Source organism: Malania oleifera, chromosome 12, assembly GCF_029873635.1.
Source record: "Malania oleifera isolate guangnan ecotype guangnan chromosome 12, ASM2987363v1, whole genome shotgun sequence".
NCBI lineage: Eukaryota > Viridiplantae > Streptophyta > Magnoliopsida > Santalales > Ximeniaceae > Malania > Malania oleifera.
In genome coordinates this window covers 86,660,623-86,677,925 of record NC_080428.1, presented here as the reverse complement: position 1 = coordinate 86,677,925, position 17,303 = coordinate 86,660,623, and the positions used below count along the sequence as shown (strand labels likewise).

General features: G+C 36.2%; 1 protein-coding gene across 2 annotated transcripts; it reads left to right on the top strand.

Moving 5' to 3' along the window:
- The first annotated feature begins 417 nt into the window (after nucleotides 1-417).
- LOC131144356 (uncharacterized) lies at nucleotides 418-16,712 on the top strand. 2 transcript variants are annotated; one of them, XM_058092946.1, is made up of 7 exons: nucleotides 418-631; nucleotides 779-911; nucleotides 1,030-1,073; nucleotides 1,189-1,299; nucleotides 15,814-15,906; nucleotides 16,020-16,126; nucleotides 16,346-16,712. In XM_058092946.1, the coding sequence occupies exons 1-7, from the start codon at nucleotides 543-545 to the stop codon at nucleotides 16,495-16,497; spliced, it is 729 nt and encodes a 242-aa protein (XP_057948929.1). In that variant the 5' UTR covers nucleotides 418-542; the 3' UTR covers nucleotides 16,498-16,712. The 2 variants fall into 2 exon arrangements, with proteins under 2 accessions (XP_057948929.1, XP_057948930.1); XM_058092947.1 differs by having other exon boundaries at nucleotides 452-631; nucleotides 16,038-16,126.
- Nucleotides 16,713-17,303: the final 591 nt, after the last annotated feature.

The following is a 17,303-nucleotide window of genomic DNA, read 5'->3' as shown; positions in this document are numbered from 1 at the left end:
TGAATTTCGGATATCCCAAAACAAATCATATCTAAAGAATTAACACAATTTTGTAAAGAAAACATACCTAAAGTGTTTTGAGTTTCGAGTTGACCGAACGTCTAACCTTGGTCTAACTAAGTGGTGACTGCATCTGAACTTTACCATGAGTAGCGAGACTTGGGGGAGGCGGACACTGTTCCAAGGTTTCGTGCTGCATTGGGGGATTGAAAGAGTTCGTCGGTGGTTGGAGTACCTCGTTTAAAAAAAAAAAAAAAAAAGTGGTAGCTGAAGGCTTATTTTTCAGCTTTTTATTTATAAAATTTTTTTAAAAGATATTCTTATAATCATTTCCATTTTCGATTTTTTTTTTCGGAAAAACAACACGAGTCATGCGACAAGCCGACTACATCTACTTGACACGGTAAAAGTTTAAATATAATAATTTTTTTAAGCTAAAACAAATGAAGAGTTTGGGAGAGCGCGCACCCGCGGCCAGTATGGTTTGAATCTGCGAACAGAACCGAAGATTTCAGCGATTGTTCGTGGCAGCCGATGCGGCCATGGTGGAGCAGTTCTTCTTCTCCGGCACAGGCGACATCAATCTCCACCAATCAGATCGCATCATGCTTCTCTCCGGGCCTCGTTCCTGGTGCCCCAATTCTTCCTCTATTTCTTCTTAGTTAATCACCTGCGCTGGCTATTTAAATTACGATAAAATTTGGTGGCTATGGTCATTCATCGATCGTTCGATCAAGTTATTCAAACTATTTTAATGCGTTTGATTTGAACTTTGCAGCGGGAAGACTTCCTTACTGTTCCAGTTCGCTTTTAACTCCTCATTAGGGCTCACCTCTTCCAATCGCAGTCGTCCCGTGGTGTTCGTATGCAACCGCCGTAGGTTAGAGGCCAAACCTCCTTTCCTCTCCCAGGCAAGTTGATGTTCATCACTAATTGAATTTCACCTACCTATTAGTATCACTATATATATTGACTTTCTCCTTACTTTATCCTTCTAATGCCGTAATGCGTGCTATTTCGGTTTTTTAGGGCATTGATCCATCTTCTGATATCTTCCAGCGTATACAGATGAAGTAATTATTAAACTCTTATCTTCTACCTGTCAAAGTATATTGTATTATTGATTTTTTTCCCTTTTTATTGTTTTGTAATTCTTTATTTTCCTGCTATATAAGTTAAACTTGGTAGGTATGTGGATAATGATGAAGATCTGAAGAAGTTCTTTGCTGCATTCCACCTGCACGACCCATTTCCTGCTGCAGTTATTGTTGATGATTTTGGAGATTTCTTTCACCAAAGGTTTGTACTTGGCTTTTGAGAGCTTTTATCCCCAAGAGTAATGCTATATGTTAGGAATTTAGTAAAGATATAACAATAAAATTAAACACAAATAAAATACAAACACTATTCACAATTAGGCTGAGACATGAATATTTTGCTCTCTTTCTTTAAGGAGATATTCAAGCCCTTTGCAGTTTTCTCGACTTAACCCATGACTTAGTGCAGCACAACATCACTTGATTTCTTTCTCCTAGGATATAATAACCCGATTTGAATTGTACAACTCTCTCAAATTCTGCACATATGGAAGTCTAAAACTCTGCAAAAAAAACACCTTTCTTAGACTGTCAAACTCTCTAGATTAGGATGATATGAAGATATTAGTGTATATGTGTAGAGCTAATGCTATAAGTGTCTATTTTATAGGCCTACTAGACCTTTCATTGTCCATGCACTTCATAATAATATATCTAAAATAAATAGAGACACTTATATTCAAGGTTCACTCACATAATTAAAATTTTGAATTTATGAGACACATCAACCAACAACTTAATTAAATAGATACATGTCTAACTTCAAGGTACAAGTCCTTTCCAAGATGATATGTAAATTTTTACAGTATTAAACTATTAAAATATGCTAACAATTCCCCTCTCAATTTAATATTATGCATGTATCATGCATGCAGAAAGGTTAATAATCAAAGGGATAATTATGCATAATGAAGGTGTGCTCTGCATTGATCCTTCACTTAATGAATAATAATCTTTACTCTAGAGTCAGTAGTGGTCTCAAACTTGAACTATAATTACTCAAGGGAAATAAAGTATTATTGTTAACACATAATAATCCAGATGCTGACATGAACTTTAACAATTTGCATTCGGTCTTGTTCTAATCTCAGTTTCATGCGCATATTTGAGAATAGACCCAATTTTCACAGAGAGTGGCTCCACTCTTATGCTTGCATAGGTGAAATCTACCAAGAAATGTTCTTGTAACTCTAACACCTTACTCATAAGAGATATAGATTATCATTAAGAGTTTTAGAAACTCAACCTCCTCTGTTGCAGAATAAATGCACTTATACCCTGGAGATGAGTATAAAATAATAGTTCATTTCTTACGACCGCCATATGATTCGTTTTTCCCAATTGAATACAATTATAGGATCTTTGGTCCTTGGGTTAGGTATCCTCATTCATGGCTTATGATTTTATGGGCTTTAACCCCATACTTGTCGATGTATTCGAGATCCTTTCTCTTGCTAAGGTCTTAGTTAATGGATTTGCAAGATTCTCAATAGTTTTAAATAATTCACATTAATGATGCCACTACTTAAATATGATTTCCAGTACTAAGATTCCTTCTTATAAGTCTAGATTTAACATTGTAATAACGGTTATTCACTTTAACAATCATAGCAGTGCTATCACAATTAATTAGGATAGGTAATATTGGCTTTTTCCAAAATGTAATTTCATAGAACATATCTCTTAACCAACTTGCTTCCTCACTAGCTCATGTTGAAGCAATAAGCTCCTCTTCAATAGTTGAATTAGCAATTATTGTTTGTTTTTTAGATTTCCAAAAAATAGCACACCATCTAAAGTGAAAATATAACCAATGATAGGGAGGGAATCACTTGACAAAGTATTCCAATCAGCATCGCAAAAATTTTTAAGTATTGCAGGATACTTATTAAAAAACAAGTCATAATCTTTGGTACCAACTAAATGTTTCATTATACATTCAAGTGTATTCCAATGTTCTCTACTTGGCTTGCTAGAAAATCTACTAAGTACTCCTACCACATTTGCAATATCATATCTAATTAAATCAGTTACATACTCGAGGCTATCGATGATGCTACTATTTTCCTTTTGATTAATCACTTCATTTTCACTCTCAATTTGAAAATAAATTATTACTTGGAACAAAACGAGTATAGACTTGCTTACATTTATCATAGCCATGTTTATTTAGAATTTTCTCAATGTAATGTGAATGATCAAGAAATATACTATCACATGATCTTGTAATTCCCAATGCCTAAACTCACTTAAATCTTCCATCTCAAAATGCTTTTTAAGCTTATTTTTTGTTTTATTTATGGTATGCAAATTTGAACAAAAATTAGCAAGTTATCCACATAGTGGCTAAGTCTTCCATTATTTTCATATTTTTCTTCTTAGGCTTTAATTGAGGCTTTTTAGGAAAATGACCATTGGACAAAGTATTATGCTTAGAAGAAATTGAACTTACCTCATTTAAGTCCATCTTTTGGTGCTTGATTAGTTCACCACCATTCATGTTGTTAGTACTGTCTTTGTTCGAATGTTTCTTAGTGAGTACATGGGCAACCTTAAGGAGACTAAGGTAGAAGAACACCTTGCCTTTACATCTCTTGAAGTGGGTTCCTTTAAACTGAAAGGGCTTGTTGAGATATTTAACATTTTCATTGGGCTTTTCAACTATAGGCTCCATATTTTGAATTCTCCTTAAAAGTGTTAGGAATTTTGTACAAATATAACAATAAACTTAAAAACAAATCAAATACAAACACGATTCACAACTAGGTTGATGCATGAATATCTCGCTCTCTTTAAGGAGATTCAAGGTCACTACAGTCTTAATCCACAAACCGGTGTAACATAACTCTGCTTGACTTGCCTCTCCTAGGATACAACTGTCTGATTTGAATCTTATGACTCTCTCCAATTTTACACAAATGGAAGAGTCTAAAGCACCATACAAAAACTTTTTTAGGTTGTCAAACTCTCTAAATTAGGGTGATAGGATGGTATAATGATGTGAAGATATTGGTGTATAGAGATTGTGCGTAGAGTCAATGCTATAAGGGTTTATTATAGGTACAATGGACCTTTAATTGTCCATGCACTTCATAAATAGGATGTATGTAAAATAAATAGATATACACCTAAATTCAAGGTACACTCGCATGATTAAAATTTTGAATATTTGAAACACATCAACCAACAACTCAATTAAATAGATATGTGTCTAACTTCAAGGTACATACCCTTTCCAAGATGATATATAAATTTTGATAGTATTAAAATATTAAAATAAGCTAACACTATACATACCCAGGATGTGTTTAGTTGTAGAAAACACGAATTTAGATAAAATGACAAAGCTGACTGCTCGTGCTTTCACAGTCATCTTCAACTAGTTTAAATTAAAATAAGAAAAAAATTGATTTATGCAATTACATATATATATATATATATATATACACATTACAAGCAGTTATGTGTTGGACAGTTCATCGGGGAAAAATTGAATAAATGCACATGTAGATGTTAGTTACCAAACACTCAAATAGCTAAAATAATTCTACATTTAGATTTAGAGACAAAACTGGTTCACTGGTTCAGATTTGAATTAGTGTTCAGAACTTAACATTTAAGTTTACCACACCTTGTTCATGTTGAAGATTGCTAAATACGTAAGTGTGGGATACTTTTTTGCTATGTTATTCTCAAGAAGAGCATAGTTAGGCTCTTGCTTTTAGAGAGCGAATTGATGAGGATCACAGATAATGACATGACAATCATTAATGGTTCCACTAAAGTAGAGACTCTATCATGAAGTTTCCATATTCTATCCTAGAACTAAAATTGATGAATAATACTCCTTCACTATTCATGACTTCAAATGTGAGACAGTGAGTATACTGGGTTGATCACAAAGACGACAAACTTAGCCATCCCTTGTGGACTCGGAGCGTCTACTAGTTAATCAAGAGGCCTTGGCTAAGCAAATGGTTGGAGTCTTATTGGAAAACTTAAGTGGAGGCACTTAATGAAGCCCAGCCAAATAGAAACACAAGCACACCATCAAGGTAAGAAGAAGTAAATAGGTCAAGGAAGCAACAATGCAGGAGGAGCTAAAGCAGGGTAATTCAATAGGATTTAGAGAATTAACAATCCAAGAAGTTCAAGAGACAAAAATAGTTAGTGCAATAATTGTTGTAAAGGGCTTTACATAAGATTCCTGGTTGAGGAAAAGATCTACTGAAGGCGACCTAGTTGCATACTTGCATCCAGCTTTCATCAAGTTACATCATTGGAGATGAATGGGATTTAAAAGCATCATTTGTCACAGTTGAGCCTGTTATTGAAGAAGCTCAGCCAAATGAAGGTGAGGTAAGGCATTAAAGGAGATGGATGAAGTTGCAAACTTGCAACATGCTCTATCTTTACGGAGGTAGATGAGTCTGCTCTTGCCATAACAAATGTGGAAGCAATTAACTACAAGCCATTGTGTTCCATCTGTCTGCACTGGATGTAGTTTTAAGCATGTGCCCTAAGGATGAAATTTTTTTTGTTTGCATCATAGTTGACACTTGATGCCTGACGGCATCGGGACACCATGTGGTCTTCAGTCAAGAAGATGCAAAGGTGTGCTGAGGCTCGGAGGAGAAGAAGCTACTAGAGCTTATACACTTGAATGTGTTTGCCCGAGTGAAGCAAGTACCTATCAATGAATGTGTTATATTAATGACTTCTCGAAGTTTGTATGGGTTTATTTTCTCAAACAAAAAGCTGAAATTTTTGACAAGTTTAATAATTCTCGAAGAAGGTTGAGGAAAAAGGATTAGTAAGTGCTTGTGTGCTGAAAATGGAGGATAGTATACATGTGATAAATTCTTGTCATACTTGAGAGCATGTAAGATCTGAACTTGTCTTGACACATCACAACAGAATGGCATAGCCAAGAGAAAGAATCAACATTTGGTGGAGATATGCCAAAGCATGTTACGTGCAAAGAGTGTATCTTGTCCAGTTCTTTGTTGAGTGTGCAAAGACACCCGACCTTGTGATAAATGGGTTACAACAATTGAAACTGGGAATATGGAACCCGCAGTGAACCAATTTTAAGAGTATTTATTCACACAGGATGAAATTCATTGCATCTTTGTGGGACGTGATAATTAAAGGAAAGGATTGAGATGTTGTGCTCCAACAAGGAGACCTTGCTATGCCTCAAGAAATGTAGTTCTCGATGAAGCTTAGTGTAGAAATCTTGAGTATATTGGAGAGATTTAGGGGGTATTTATGTAGAAGATTATATATTATTGAGTGAGATTCTTTTAGGAGATTGTTTCCATATTTAGAATAGAGATTGTATTATAGGTAGTGTGTATTGGCTTGTACAAATTCATTCAAGAAATACTAAATGCCTATATTGATTTCATGGTATCAAAGTTAGGGTTTCTATAATCCTAATTAACGATGGCGGAAGGAGCTGTCAACAGCAGAGCTCCATTGTCTGATTCCTTGACGTCCGCTCTCTATCTTAACCAAAAACCGCAATCGGTGGAGGCGGTGGCGACGAGCTCGACGTAGATGACATCTTCTGAACTAGCGACGCCGGCACGGATTAGGCGCACTGCTAACGTCATCATGGGATCCCGCAGGCGGAGAAATTTGGCATCCTGGCTGCATTGCCTAACAATGATCGGGATGGGTTTCTCAGAGGCCGCCCGATCTTGTGTCTCGAAGCTTCAATTTCCTCATCGTCGTTCTCATCATCGTTCTCATCATCGTTGCTGTCGTCATCGTCATCATCATCAAGGATGATTCCTTCCACGCCCAAACCCTCTCCAAGCACAAACGAGAGAGTGAGCCTTGAGTTGTCGCAGTTGATGCCTTCTCGAAAGTTCCATTAGTCGGCTCCGATGAAGGTGCCAGTGCTGTCAAACGGAAAGCCTTTGATTGAGTAGTTGAAGCTCCATAAGCCAAAAAACCCTGGAACATCCATGACAAAACTCGGCCATTCAAACGTCAATGAGCTAGGTTTGCCTCGAGTTGTAGCCATCATTTGGCGGCAGATGTAGCCGTCACCCTCAAGTCATAATTGCAACCCCTAGAAGACCACCACTACTGCTACAACCACATTGGTCATTTGGGATGCTCAACAAGCAGGGATGCTGATCGCCTTCTTTACTCTATCGGGAGGCCGAATCTGGTGTCAAACATTGATCCTGACCTCTTTCGTGACGACGATGCCCTCTAGCTCCGAATTGCTGTGTTGGCGTAACAAGACTTACAAATCTTATTTTGATGATAACAAATCAAGGGAACTTAATATATTTTGGTTAAGTGATGATGTTTCAGGAATCAAGCATATGAGTTCAAGATCAAGTGCTCACAAGCTTTGTTGAAAGTTTATACTCGAAAGACAAGTGGTCAAATGAAAGCTTAAAGTATATTTAAAGCGTGGGCTCAAAGATAGAAAAATTTGATGAAACTTAAAGTATATTGAAGCTTGAAGACAAGATGGACTCAAAGAAAGACAAGCATGAAGACTTAGTGCTTAGAATGTTTAAGTCTTAAGAAGTCTCATGTAAGTACTTCATTTATTGTCGATATGGATGTATTGAAGCTCTTAGGTTTCATTATTGACTTAGAGACCAAATTTTGAAAATCTCGGAAAATATTTTCAAAAGTCTCAAAGCAATATGGCAAGTATAAAAGTTAACAAAAGTTTTTGGAAGCAAAATTGTAAAAGCATATCTTGTTGCATGATCAAGCAACTGACCTGTTCTGGTCAGGTGATTGTACTTTTTATGTTGAAATAAATTGGGAACACAAAATAGGCCCAGTCGACTGACCCCATGAGTCCAGGCAACTAACCCCATTCTGACTTTGAAATTTCGCTAGTTTTTAAAAGAGAGGCGACTGAACCCGATAGTCTAGTTGATTGTACTTCGTAACGGTCAAATTTAAACAGCGAAGAAAAGTTTCCAAATTTGATTACTTGGAGTCCAAACTTTATGAAAACTTGGGAAATACTCAAAGCAACTTGGGGAACACGAAATAGAAGCTTTTTCCATCTATAAATACATGGGAAACCTAAAGATTTTACACACCAACAATTACAATCAGCGATCAAGCTCTATTGTTCATACTTTTCAAAAGTCTTATTGCAAACACTTTGCTGAAGTTTTTGCTGATCAAATCACACGGTTCTTTGCTTACTTATTGAGAAATTCAAATCTAAAAGAGAACCCAATGATAAATTTCTGAGCTTCAATTCTTTCTATATTGATATTTAATTGAAGTATATTTGCTGTGCATTCTATTGTACTAATCAGCTCTTTTGAGAGTGTTATTGTGCATCAAATCTTTTTTTGTTGATTTTTGACGGTTCAAGTTGTTGAATCGTTGGACTAGCGAGAGGGGATTCTTGCTAGGGAGATTTGTTGACGGTTTAGGGGATTGGATCGTTGTACTAACGAGAGGGGATTCTTGTTAGAGAGGTTGTGACTTTGGCCTAATAAAAAAGTTGGAAAGGAAAATCCTCACAACAGTTTACTTGGGGCAAGGATGTAGGTCTTGGACCGAATCTTGTAAAAATACGGTGTCACTCTCCTTACTTTACTCTCTTTAATTTTTGCATTTATAAATTGCGTGGATGCTTAGTTAAATGCTGGAAATTAAATAAACATTGGGAATTGTGGAAACCTTGATTAAAGAAAGTACGTTGATTGCGGAAATCTTGATTAAAGGAAGTACGTTGATAAATATCAAAGACATACTTAAACTCAAGTAACTTGTTTGATATCAAAATCTGAATTTTGGAAGCTTGTTGAAATTTCTATTTTATTGTGAAATCAAGTTTATCTTATTGATTGGATTAAGTGTTGGTCATTGCATACCAATTATACTTGTGTGATTGAGTTGGTTAAAGTTCAAGGGTTTCTTAATCATTGTGTTTGTGTGTGACAGTTGAAAAGAAACATAGCTGGGATTCAAAATTAACTAAAGGGACTTATAAAAAGAATCTGCAAAGAAACTTTTAAATCCCAATTCACCCCCCTCTTGGGAATACACCTTACTTTTCATGTTGGATCGCCATTTGGGGGAAAAGCACTTCTAGGGCCCGAGGTAATTTTTCCATACGACGGACTAATCGAGGTATTGGCTTCTTCCACACGTATTCCTTCTAGTTCGTTAGCCCATCGAGAAAATTTTTTTACAGCCTTAAATACCATCTCTCAATCCAAATCACCATGGATAATTGATTCTGGTGCTTCTGATGATTTGACTGATTCTTATCATCTTTTCTCATCCTATTCACCTTGTGCTGAAAATTTGAAAGTTAAAATTGTAGATGGATCACTATCATCTGTTGCAGGCAAAGGGAATATTCGAATCTCTGACTCTATAACTCTAGAATCTATCCTACACGTCCCTAGACTGTCTAGCAATTTGTTATCCATTAGCCAATTGACAAAAGATTCCAATTGCTCTGCTAAATTTGTTTCCTCTCACTGTATTTTTCAAGACCTGTCATTGGGGAAGACGATTAGCAGTGTTACGGAGTGCGAGGGACTCTACTACTTTGAGGAGGCGAATATGAGTAAACAATGTCAAAATGTTATTTGTGATTTTGCATCTGTTTCTAGGGATAGTGAAATTTTGTTGCGACATTCTAGGATGAGTCATCCAAATTTTCAATACTTAAGATGTCTATTTCCTTCCATTTGTTCAAATATGATGTCTTCTGATTTTCATTGTGAGATTTGCGAACTTGCAAAATACCAACGTAATTCCTTTCCAAAATCCACATACAAACCATCCATACCTTTTACTATGATCCACAGTGATTTATGGGGGCCCTCATGCTCCCTTAATCGCACTCATATGAAATAGTTTGTTACTTTTATTGATGATCACACTCGTATTTGTTGGGTTTACCTGTTGAGAGATAAAACTGAAGTCCGTTATATTTTTATCAACTTTCACTCCATGATTCAAATCCAATTCCAAACTCACATTCAAATCTTGCGTATTGATAATGACATAGAATATTTCAATAATATCTTGGGAAATTATCTTCAAGAAAATGGAATCATTCATCGAAGTTCTTGTGTGGATACCACTCAACAAAATAGTGTTGCTGAATGCAAAAATAGGCATATTCTTGAAGTAGCTCGGGCATTAATGTTCACTACAAATATGAAAAAATATTTTTGGGGCAATGCCATTTTAATAGCTACATATCTCATTAATCGAATGCTTAGTCGGGTTCTTTCTTTTGCCACTCCTCTCCAAAAATTCTAAGAATGTTTTCCCAACTCTTGGCTCAACTCCAATCTCTCCCTAAAAATTTTTGGGTGTACTGCATTTGTACATGTTCATGCTCATAATAGAGATAAATTGGAACCTTGTGCCATTAAGTGCGTTTTTATTGGTTACTCTCCTACTCAGAAAGACTACAAATGTTATGATCCTGTCACAAAAAAATTGTTTGTTAGCCTTGATGTCACGTTCTTTGAAACCACTCCTTACTTCCAAAAGCCCTCCCTTCAAGGGGAGAATTGGAGTAAAGATCAGTTCTTTGATTTCTCTATTGATGAATCTGTGCCATATACTGAGTCTGCCATTGCATCATTTCTTGATACTGAGTTTACCATTGCATCATTTCCTGACCTGTCATGTACAAAAGACCACTTAAACTCAGGGGGAGATGTAGAAAAACAAAATAACATGGAAATACTTGTTTGCTCAAGAAAGCCAAAAAACAAAGAACGAAGAGAATCTTATACCTGAGGCACCAAGAGAGTTGGAACCGGTGATAGCTCCAAGCAACCATGAGTCCATGCCCAATCCCGATTAAGTAATAGATGGCCATGAGATTCCTTTTGATAAGCCTGCACTTGATGACATCAATTTACCCATTGCAGTTAGAAAACAAACTAGGTCATGTACTCTATATCCCTAGTCAAAATACATGTCTTATAAAAGCCTGTCTACAGAGTATCGTGCTTTTACTTCTAACCTTGACAGGATAAAAATTCCAAAAAATATCCAGGAAGCCTTGGAGATTCCTAAATGGAGGGAAGCTGTCATGGAGGAAATGTGGGCCCTGGAAAAGAATGGAACTTGGGACGTTATGAATTTGCCGAGAGGGAAGAAGCCAGTAGGCAGCGAATGAGTGTTCACAATGAAATATAGAGCTAATGAGGCAGTTGAACGGTATAAAGCCTGACTTGTTACAAAAGGGTTTACACAGACCTATGACATTGACTACACGAAGATGTTTGCACCAGTGGCAAAATTGAATACAGTTCGGGTCCTCCTGTCCTTGGCAGCCAACTTGGATTGGCCACTACAGCAACTCGACATTAAGAATGCATTTCTAAATGGCGTGTTAGAAGAAGAAGTCTACATGACGATACCACTAGGTTTCAGTAAAAGGTGAAGAAAATATGGTATGTAAACTCAAGAAGTCCCTGAATGGACTCAAGTAATCTCCTAGAGCATGGTTCGACATATTTGCAAAGGTGATAAAAAACGAAGGATATCGACAGGGGCAATAAGATCACACTATGTTTTTTCAACAGTCTAAAAGTGGTAAAAAAACAATTTTGATTGTATATGTTGATGATATAATCCTAGCTGAAGATGATGTAGTGGAGATGGAAAGATTGAAGAAAGTCCTAGCTGCTGAGTTTGAAGTTAAAGACCTAGGGCAAATGCGGTACTTCTTAGGAATGGAAGTTGCTAGATCAAAAAAGGGTATCAGTGTCTCTCAGCGAAAGTATATCCTTGATCTCCTAACCGAAACTGGCATGCTTGGATGCAAACCTAGTGAAACCCCCATTGAAGTAGTAAAGAGAGTTGAAGATTGCGGAATATCAGTTGAAAAGGAGAGGTATCAGAGATTGGTTGGTAAACTCATCTATCTATCACATACCAGACCCGACATTGCATTTGCAGTTAGGGTGGCAAGCCAACACATGCATTCACCAAAAAAGACTCACCTAGATGTTGTGTTCAAGATCCTTAGGTATCTCAAGGGCTCTTCGTGCAAAGGACTCTTTTTCAAGAAGTGTGAAAGTAAGGAAGTAGAAGATTTCACAGATGCAAATTGGGCAGGATCGGCGGAAGATAGAAGGTCTACCACCGGGTATTGCACCTTTGTATGGGGAAATTTGGTGACTTGAAGGAGTAAAAAATAGAATGTAGTGGCTCGAAGTAGTGCTGAGGGTGAATTTAGGGTAGCTGCACAAGGGATATGTGAAGGACTGTGGTTACGAAAACTCTTAGAAGAATTACAGATCCCAGTGAAATTCCCTATCAAATTCTACTGTGACAACAAAGAAGCCATCAATATCTCTTTCAATTCAGTTCAACATGACAGGACTAAGTATGTAGAAGTGGACCGACACTTTATCAAAGAATAGGTTGAAGAAGGAATTATTTGTATGATGTATGTACCTACCAAGGAACAAACAGCAAACATCTTGACCAAAGGAATAGCCTAAGAGAGTTTCGATGATTTCATCTGCAAGTTGGACATGATCAATATCTATGATCCAACTTGAGGGGGAGTGTAGGAATCCCGAGTATATTGGAGAGATTTAGGGGGTATTTATGTAGAGGATTGTATATTATTGAGTGAGATTCTTTCCATATTTAGAATAGAGATTGTATTATAAGTAGTGTGTATTGGCTTGTACAAATTCATTCAAGAAATACATAATACCTATTCTGATTTCACTTAGCCCACAAGAAGTGTTGTCACTTGACATTCCCACAGAATCTCATTCCGAGGAATAGGAAGGAAGCCTCATGTACTATTTATATTTGATTTACGTTATGAGATCCTTAGGACTGTACACGGTTGCCCATGTTAATGTTTGGTTCAACATGAGAATCCTAGTAGACACTTTAAAAATATATTTTTTAGCATGAAAACTCTATTGAGAATACGTACCAAATTAAATGTATGTCCACAGTATGGTTTCAAATTTTCACTTATATGGTTTCAAAATTTCAATTATAATGGTATATTACAGCCCAAGCAGAGACAAGAAGTCCAAAAAATGAAAAATGAAAAAAAAATAAAAAGGAAAGACAACAAAAGCAATGAAGTATAAACTAACAAAATTAACCAAGAAAGCCCCTCTTCTATCCCTTTCCATTGTAGTTCAGCACTTCAAATTAGCAAGCTCCCCGGACACTGCTTTACTTTTACCAGTTACCACCACAATTATGGCATATAAGTATATAACTATGACATAATAATATATATTTTTTTCTTGATTTATTTTTGTTATTATGACTATTTAGTATTTATTATTATAAATATAATAATAACATGCAATATTACCTATATTGTTGGGGGCAATTTAGTCCAAAAAATAAGATTCCCATGGGAATGGGTTTCTCATGAAACATACCCGTGCTCTCGGGAATGGGATTCTCATGTTATGTTGGAATCCTTCGTTCTCATGTTATTTGGAATCCTTAATTCCTAAGGAATGTGGAATTCCTGCTACGATAGCCATGTCAAATTCCAGCCCCAAAACAAAGTGCGAATTGAGTGCTTTGGACATACATTCCCAAGAATGTTGATAGATGCCACAAAGCAAACACCCCTAAATATTGTTGCTTGATTTGAACAAGTTAGGGGATAAGATGCAAGAAAAATTAGGGAAGAAAACTTGAATGGCAACAAAGACAAGGAGAGGTAAAGGGAAGTTCGTCTCAAGACGACAATGAAGAACCAAATTTGACAACACCAGAAAGGGCAGTAAGCCACTAAGCCCATGGCAAATAGGAATAGATCAAGATATTTGCTTAGGAGAATGATGAAGCAATGGAACTGTATTCAAAATATGCATGTGGCATTGGTAGAGGGTAGAAGCATTAAAGAGTTGGACATTTGAAGAGGTGTCCCAAAGCAAAGAATGGGGAAAGGCTTCTTAGAAAACCTACTGGACCTGATACCCATGCTGAGATGTGGACCTATATCTTACAAATGGGCATACAAGACGAAGACCTGTTCTGGTGGATTACAGAGGTACACTTCCAAGTTTGCATGTATCAGAGACAATTGGGAACAAATAACACAATGGCATTATGAAAGAGAGTTGCTGAGTTTTCCGAGTTTTTAGAGACGAAGAACAATGGCATTATGAAAGAGAGTTAGTGCCGAGTCGGAGTTTTAGTGTCATCTTCATTTCTCTCTCTCTCTCTCTGCCAACTGAATGACCAATTTTTTTGAGGAGCCCAAAAAAATTAACTTGGTTATATGGATGATATGATGTAAGAGTTCTAGTTGGTTACAAACCAACTAGTGAGCTTTAAAAAGCTTGGACTCCCTTAAGTGTAGGGTGTACAAAAAGAAGTGAGGTGCATGAAGAGTAACGAAGTGAGAGCCTTGGGTGCATGGTATTCAATTTCGTTGATTTTACCTAAATTTCAATTGAAGGGCTCAAAAGCCAAATAGATAATGAAATGCAGAAATGGGAGAATGGGATCCAAATCTTATTTGGTTTAAATGTTAAGGGCTGTTTGCCATTCACTGCCTTTCTTCATTCAAGTAATGTAATTGATTGAGAAACCTTGGTGCAGTTAGGATGTTGGAATAACCACTGTTTTAGCTGTATCCACTCTTAGCAAGATTGGGATTAATTCTTAGAATATGGCCAGAGAGAGGCAACTTGTAAGAGGTCTGAGGACTTCTTAAGGGGAGATGTCCCTAGCAGTCCTCAGGCTGGGCTCTTTTGAGGAGTGAGTGAATGTAGTGACTAAGCCAAAAAAAAAAGGTTAAGTAGATGAAAAGAACCAGCTTCATATCTTTTTTGCCAAATTTGAGATTTTATAATTAAGAACTGAAAAAAGGGGCAAAATTTGGGGCTTTTGTGTTTTGGTTCTAAATTATTCACAATCACATATTTAAATTTTTTTCCAAAGTTTACTGCAAGTTTCATCTGTTTCTTTAAATTGAAATTGAAAATCTGCAGATATTTTTGTTAATTAAGACCCTCAAAATTTCCAATGTAATTGACATTTTAGTCCTTGCATGGGTGTGAGATGGTTTAAATGGGGCATAGTTCCGTAGATTTGAATGCTTTGGCATGATTAGTTTATAAGGTGTTGGGCAACTGGTTTCTTTTATTGGGTCTACCACTTTAGTTTGGTATCATATTGTGAAGTCATTACTATGCTTCTAGCATTGCTTACTGGATTTGGTTATGAACATAGGAGTTCAGTACCCCAATCAGGGTTCTTTCAGTGTGTCTCTCAAAATACCAAAAGCCCACTTGGAATTTGTTACATTGTCTATAATTCATTTCAGTTGTCCTGCAAAAGTCTATAGGTGGGTGACAAATTCAAAGCGATGAGATGCAGCATAATGAGGTCTAATGTTATTAAAAAAATTGTATGGATTCTAGTTTGGGAAAAGGATTTGAAATGAAGTCTATTTTGGAAAAATAAATAAATAAATAAAAATTCCTACTTCTCATGCATGAGGATTTGCCTCTTCTTTTTCTTTTTCCTTCTTCTCATTACTATTATTGTTATTTTTTTATTTTTTATTTTTTTGGATTACGCACCGGGTATCCACGTGTCCGTTTTACGGTCCATGTGATTACTATTATTGTTATTGTTATTATTATTAGATGCATTATGTGACCATTGCACTAGATAAAACCCTCCCAAATTGTGATTTTTTGGTTTTGAATATATGTTTTAATAGAAATTGCCAAGAGAGATACAGTAATTCTCGTGGAAGAGACTTAGCAATGGTTCGAACTCTTGCTCTCTGTTGCAATGCCATAATTCACGCCAAGTAAGTTACTACTCTGGAAGCAGAAAGTGGAAACTGCTCAAGTTATCCCCCATTTACCATAAGTTAGTTGCTAACTAATGTCCCTTTCGGTTTAAATCTTTATTTTGCGATAGTGAAAAGCAGCCTTGCAGGCTTTTGCTCTCTGATACACACCATGGTGACTCCCCAAGGTTGTTATTCATCTATAAGAGGTGGATTCCTTCTATTTTTACAGTCAAAGGTTCGTCTGCTTGCCGGTGAAACAATTATATGCAAGTACTACTTTTGCTTCTTGTATATCAGCAGCATGAAAAAAGCACAAATTATGGCTACTACGTATTTTTCATACATATATATATATATATATATATATATATTTTATATATTGTTTTTTTTTTCCTTTTGAATCTTATCTTTTATCATTGAATTATGATTAGATTGAGTGCTTTTGTTTAATTAGGTGATTGCTCTGGGTCTTTTCTTGTGAAGAACAGCTTCTGCTCAGGGAATGACCACTCCAAGGGGATGAAAACTGCAAGGTACTCTGTAGCTGTTCAGTATTTGGTTTTGGAGGGGATAACTGAAGACACAGAGACACAGTATTGCCATTAGAACTGTTTAATATAACCTTTTTTGCCTTTTGGTACTGAATGCCCTTACATCTCTCAAATTCAATTCCAAATTTACTCTCGCTGATTGGGCTGCATGACTTCTTAAATTCTGCTTACTCTGTACATTTATTTTTCTTGCTTATGGACTGAATTCTAGATTTACAGTAGCGAGTTCAATTGAGTTTTGGCAAAACATTTATTTTGCTCCTTTCTCTACACCTCTATCACTCTGCATGTGCGCGCATGTAGATGCGTAGATCAAGATATACATAAACTGAGTCAAACATGATAGTGAGCTCAATTCAGTTACAGAAAAATCGCCCTTAAAGAGTTCCAAAACCATTTTAGGCCATCTTTGGAGTATGCAAGTATAAGATTTGGATGTGTGGAATTGAACAAAATGAAATATATATTTTTATTGCATTTTATGCAAGTCCTTAATTTTAATCTAAATTCTAAATTCTAAGCTTCAAAACATAGGATTAATAATAAAATTTGAGCGTTAACAGTTTCTAAAATTCTTGGGTACACCCCAAGAGCCACCTCCCCCAACCACTCTCCCCCTTTTGTTGCCGGCAAGATGGATTTGAGGATGGAGGTGTTGAGATGATTATGGGTTTAACTACTCATCAAGGTTGAAAAGGATAAAAGACAAGATGGATGACACAAAATATAAAGAAAGGAAAAAAAAAATTAGGCATAAAAGGAAAGAGAAAAAGAGCCATCGAACCATGACGAAGAATGGAGATAAAAAAATATAAAAAATAAAAATAAAAATTCACAGAGGCTTGATGAGACACAAATAAA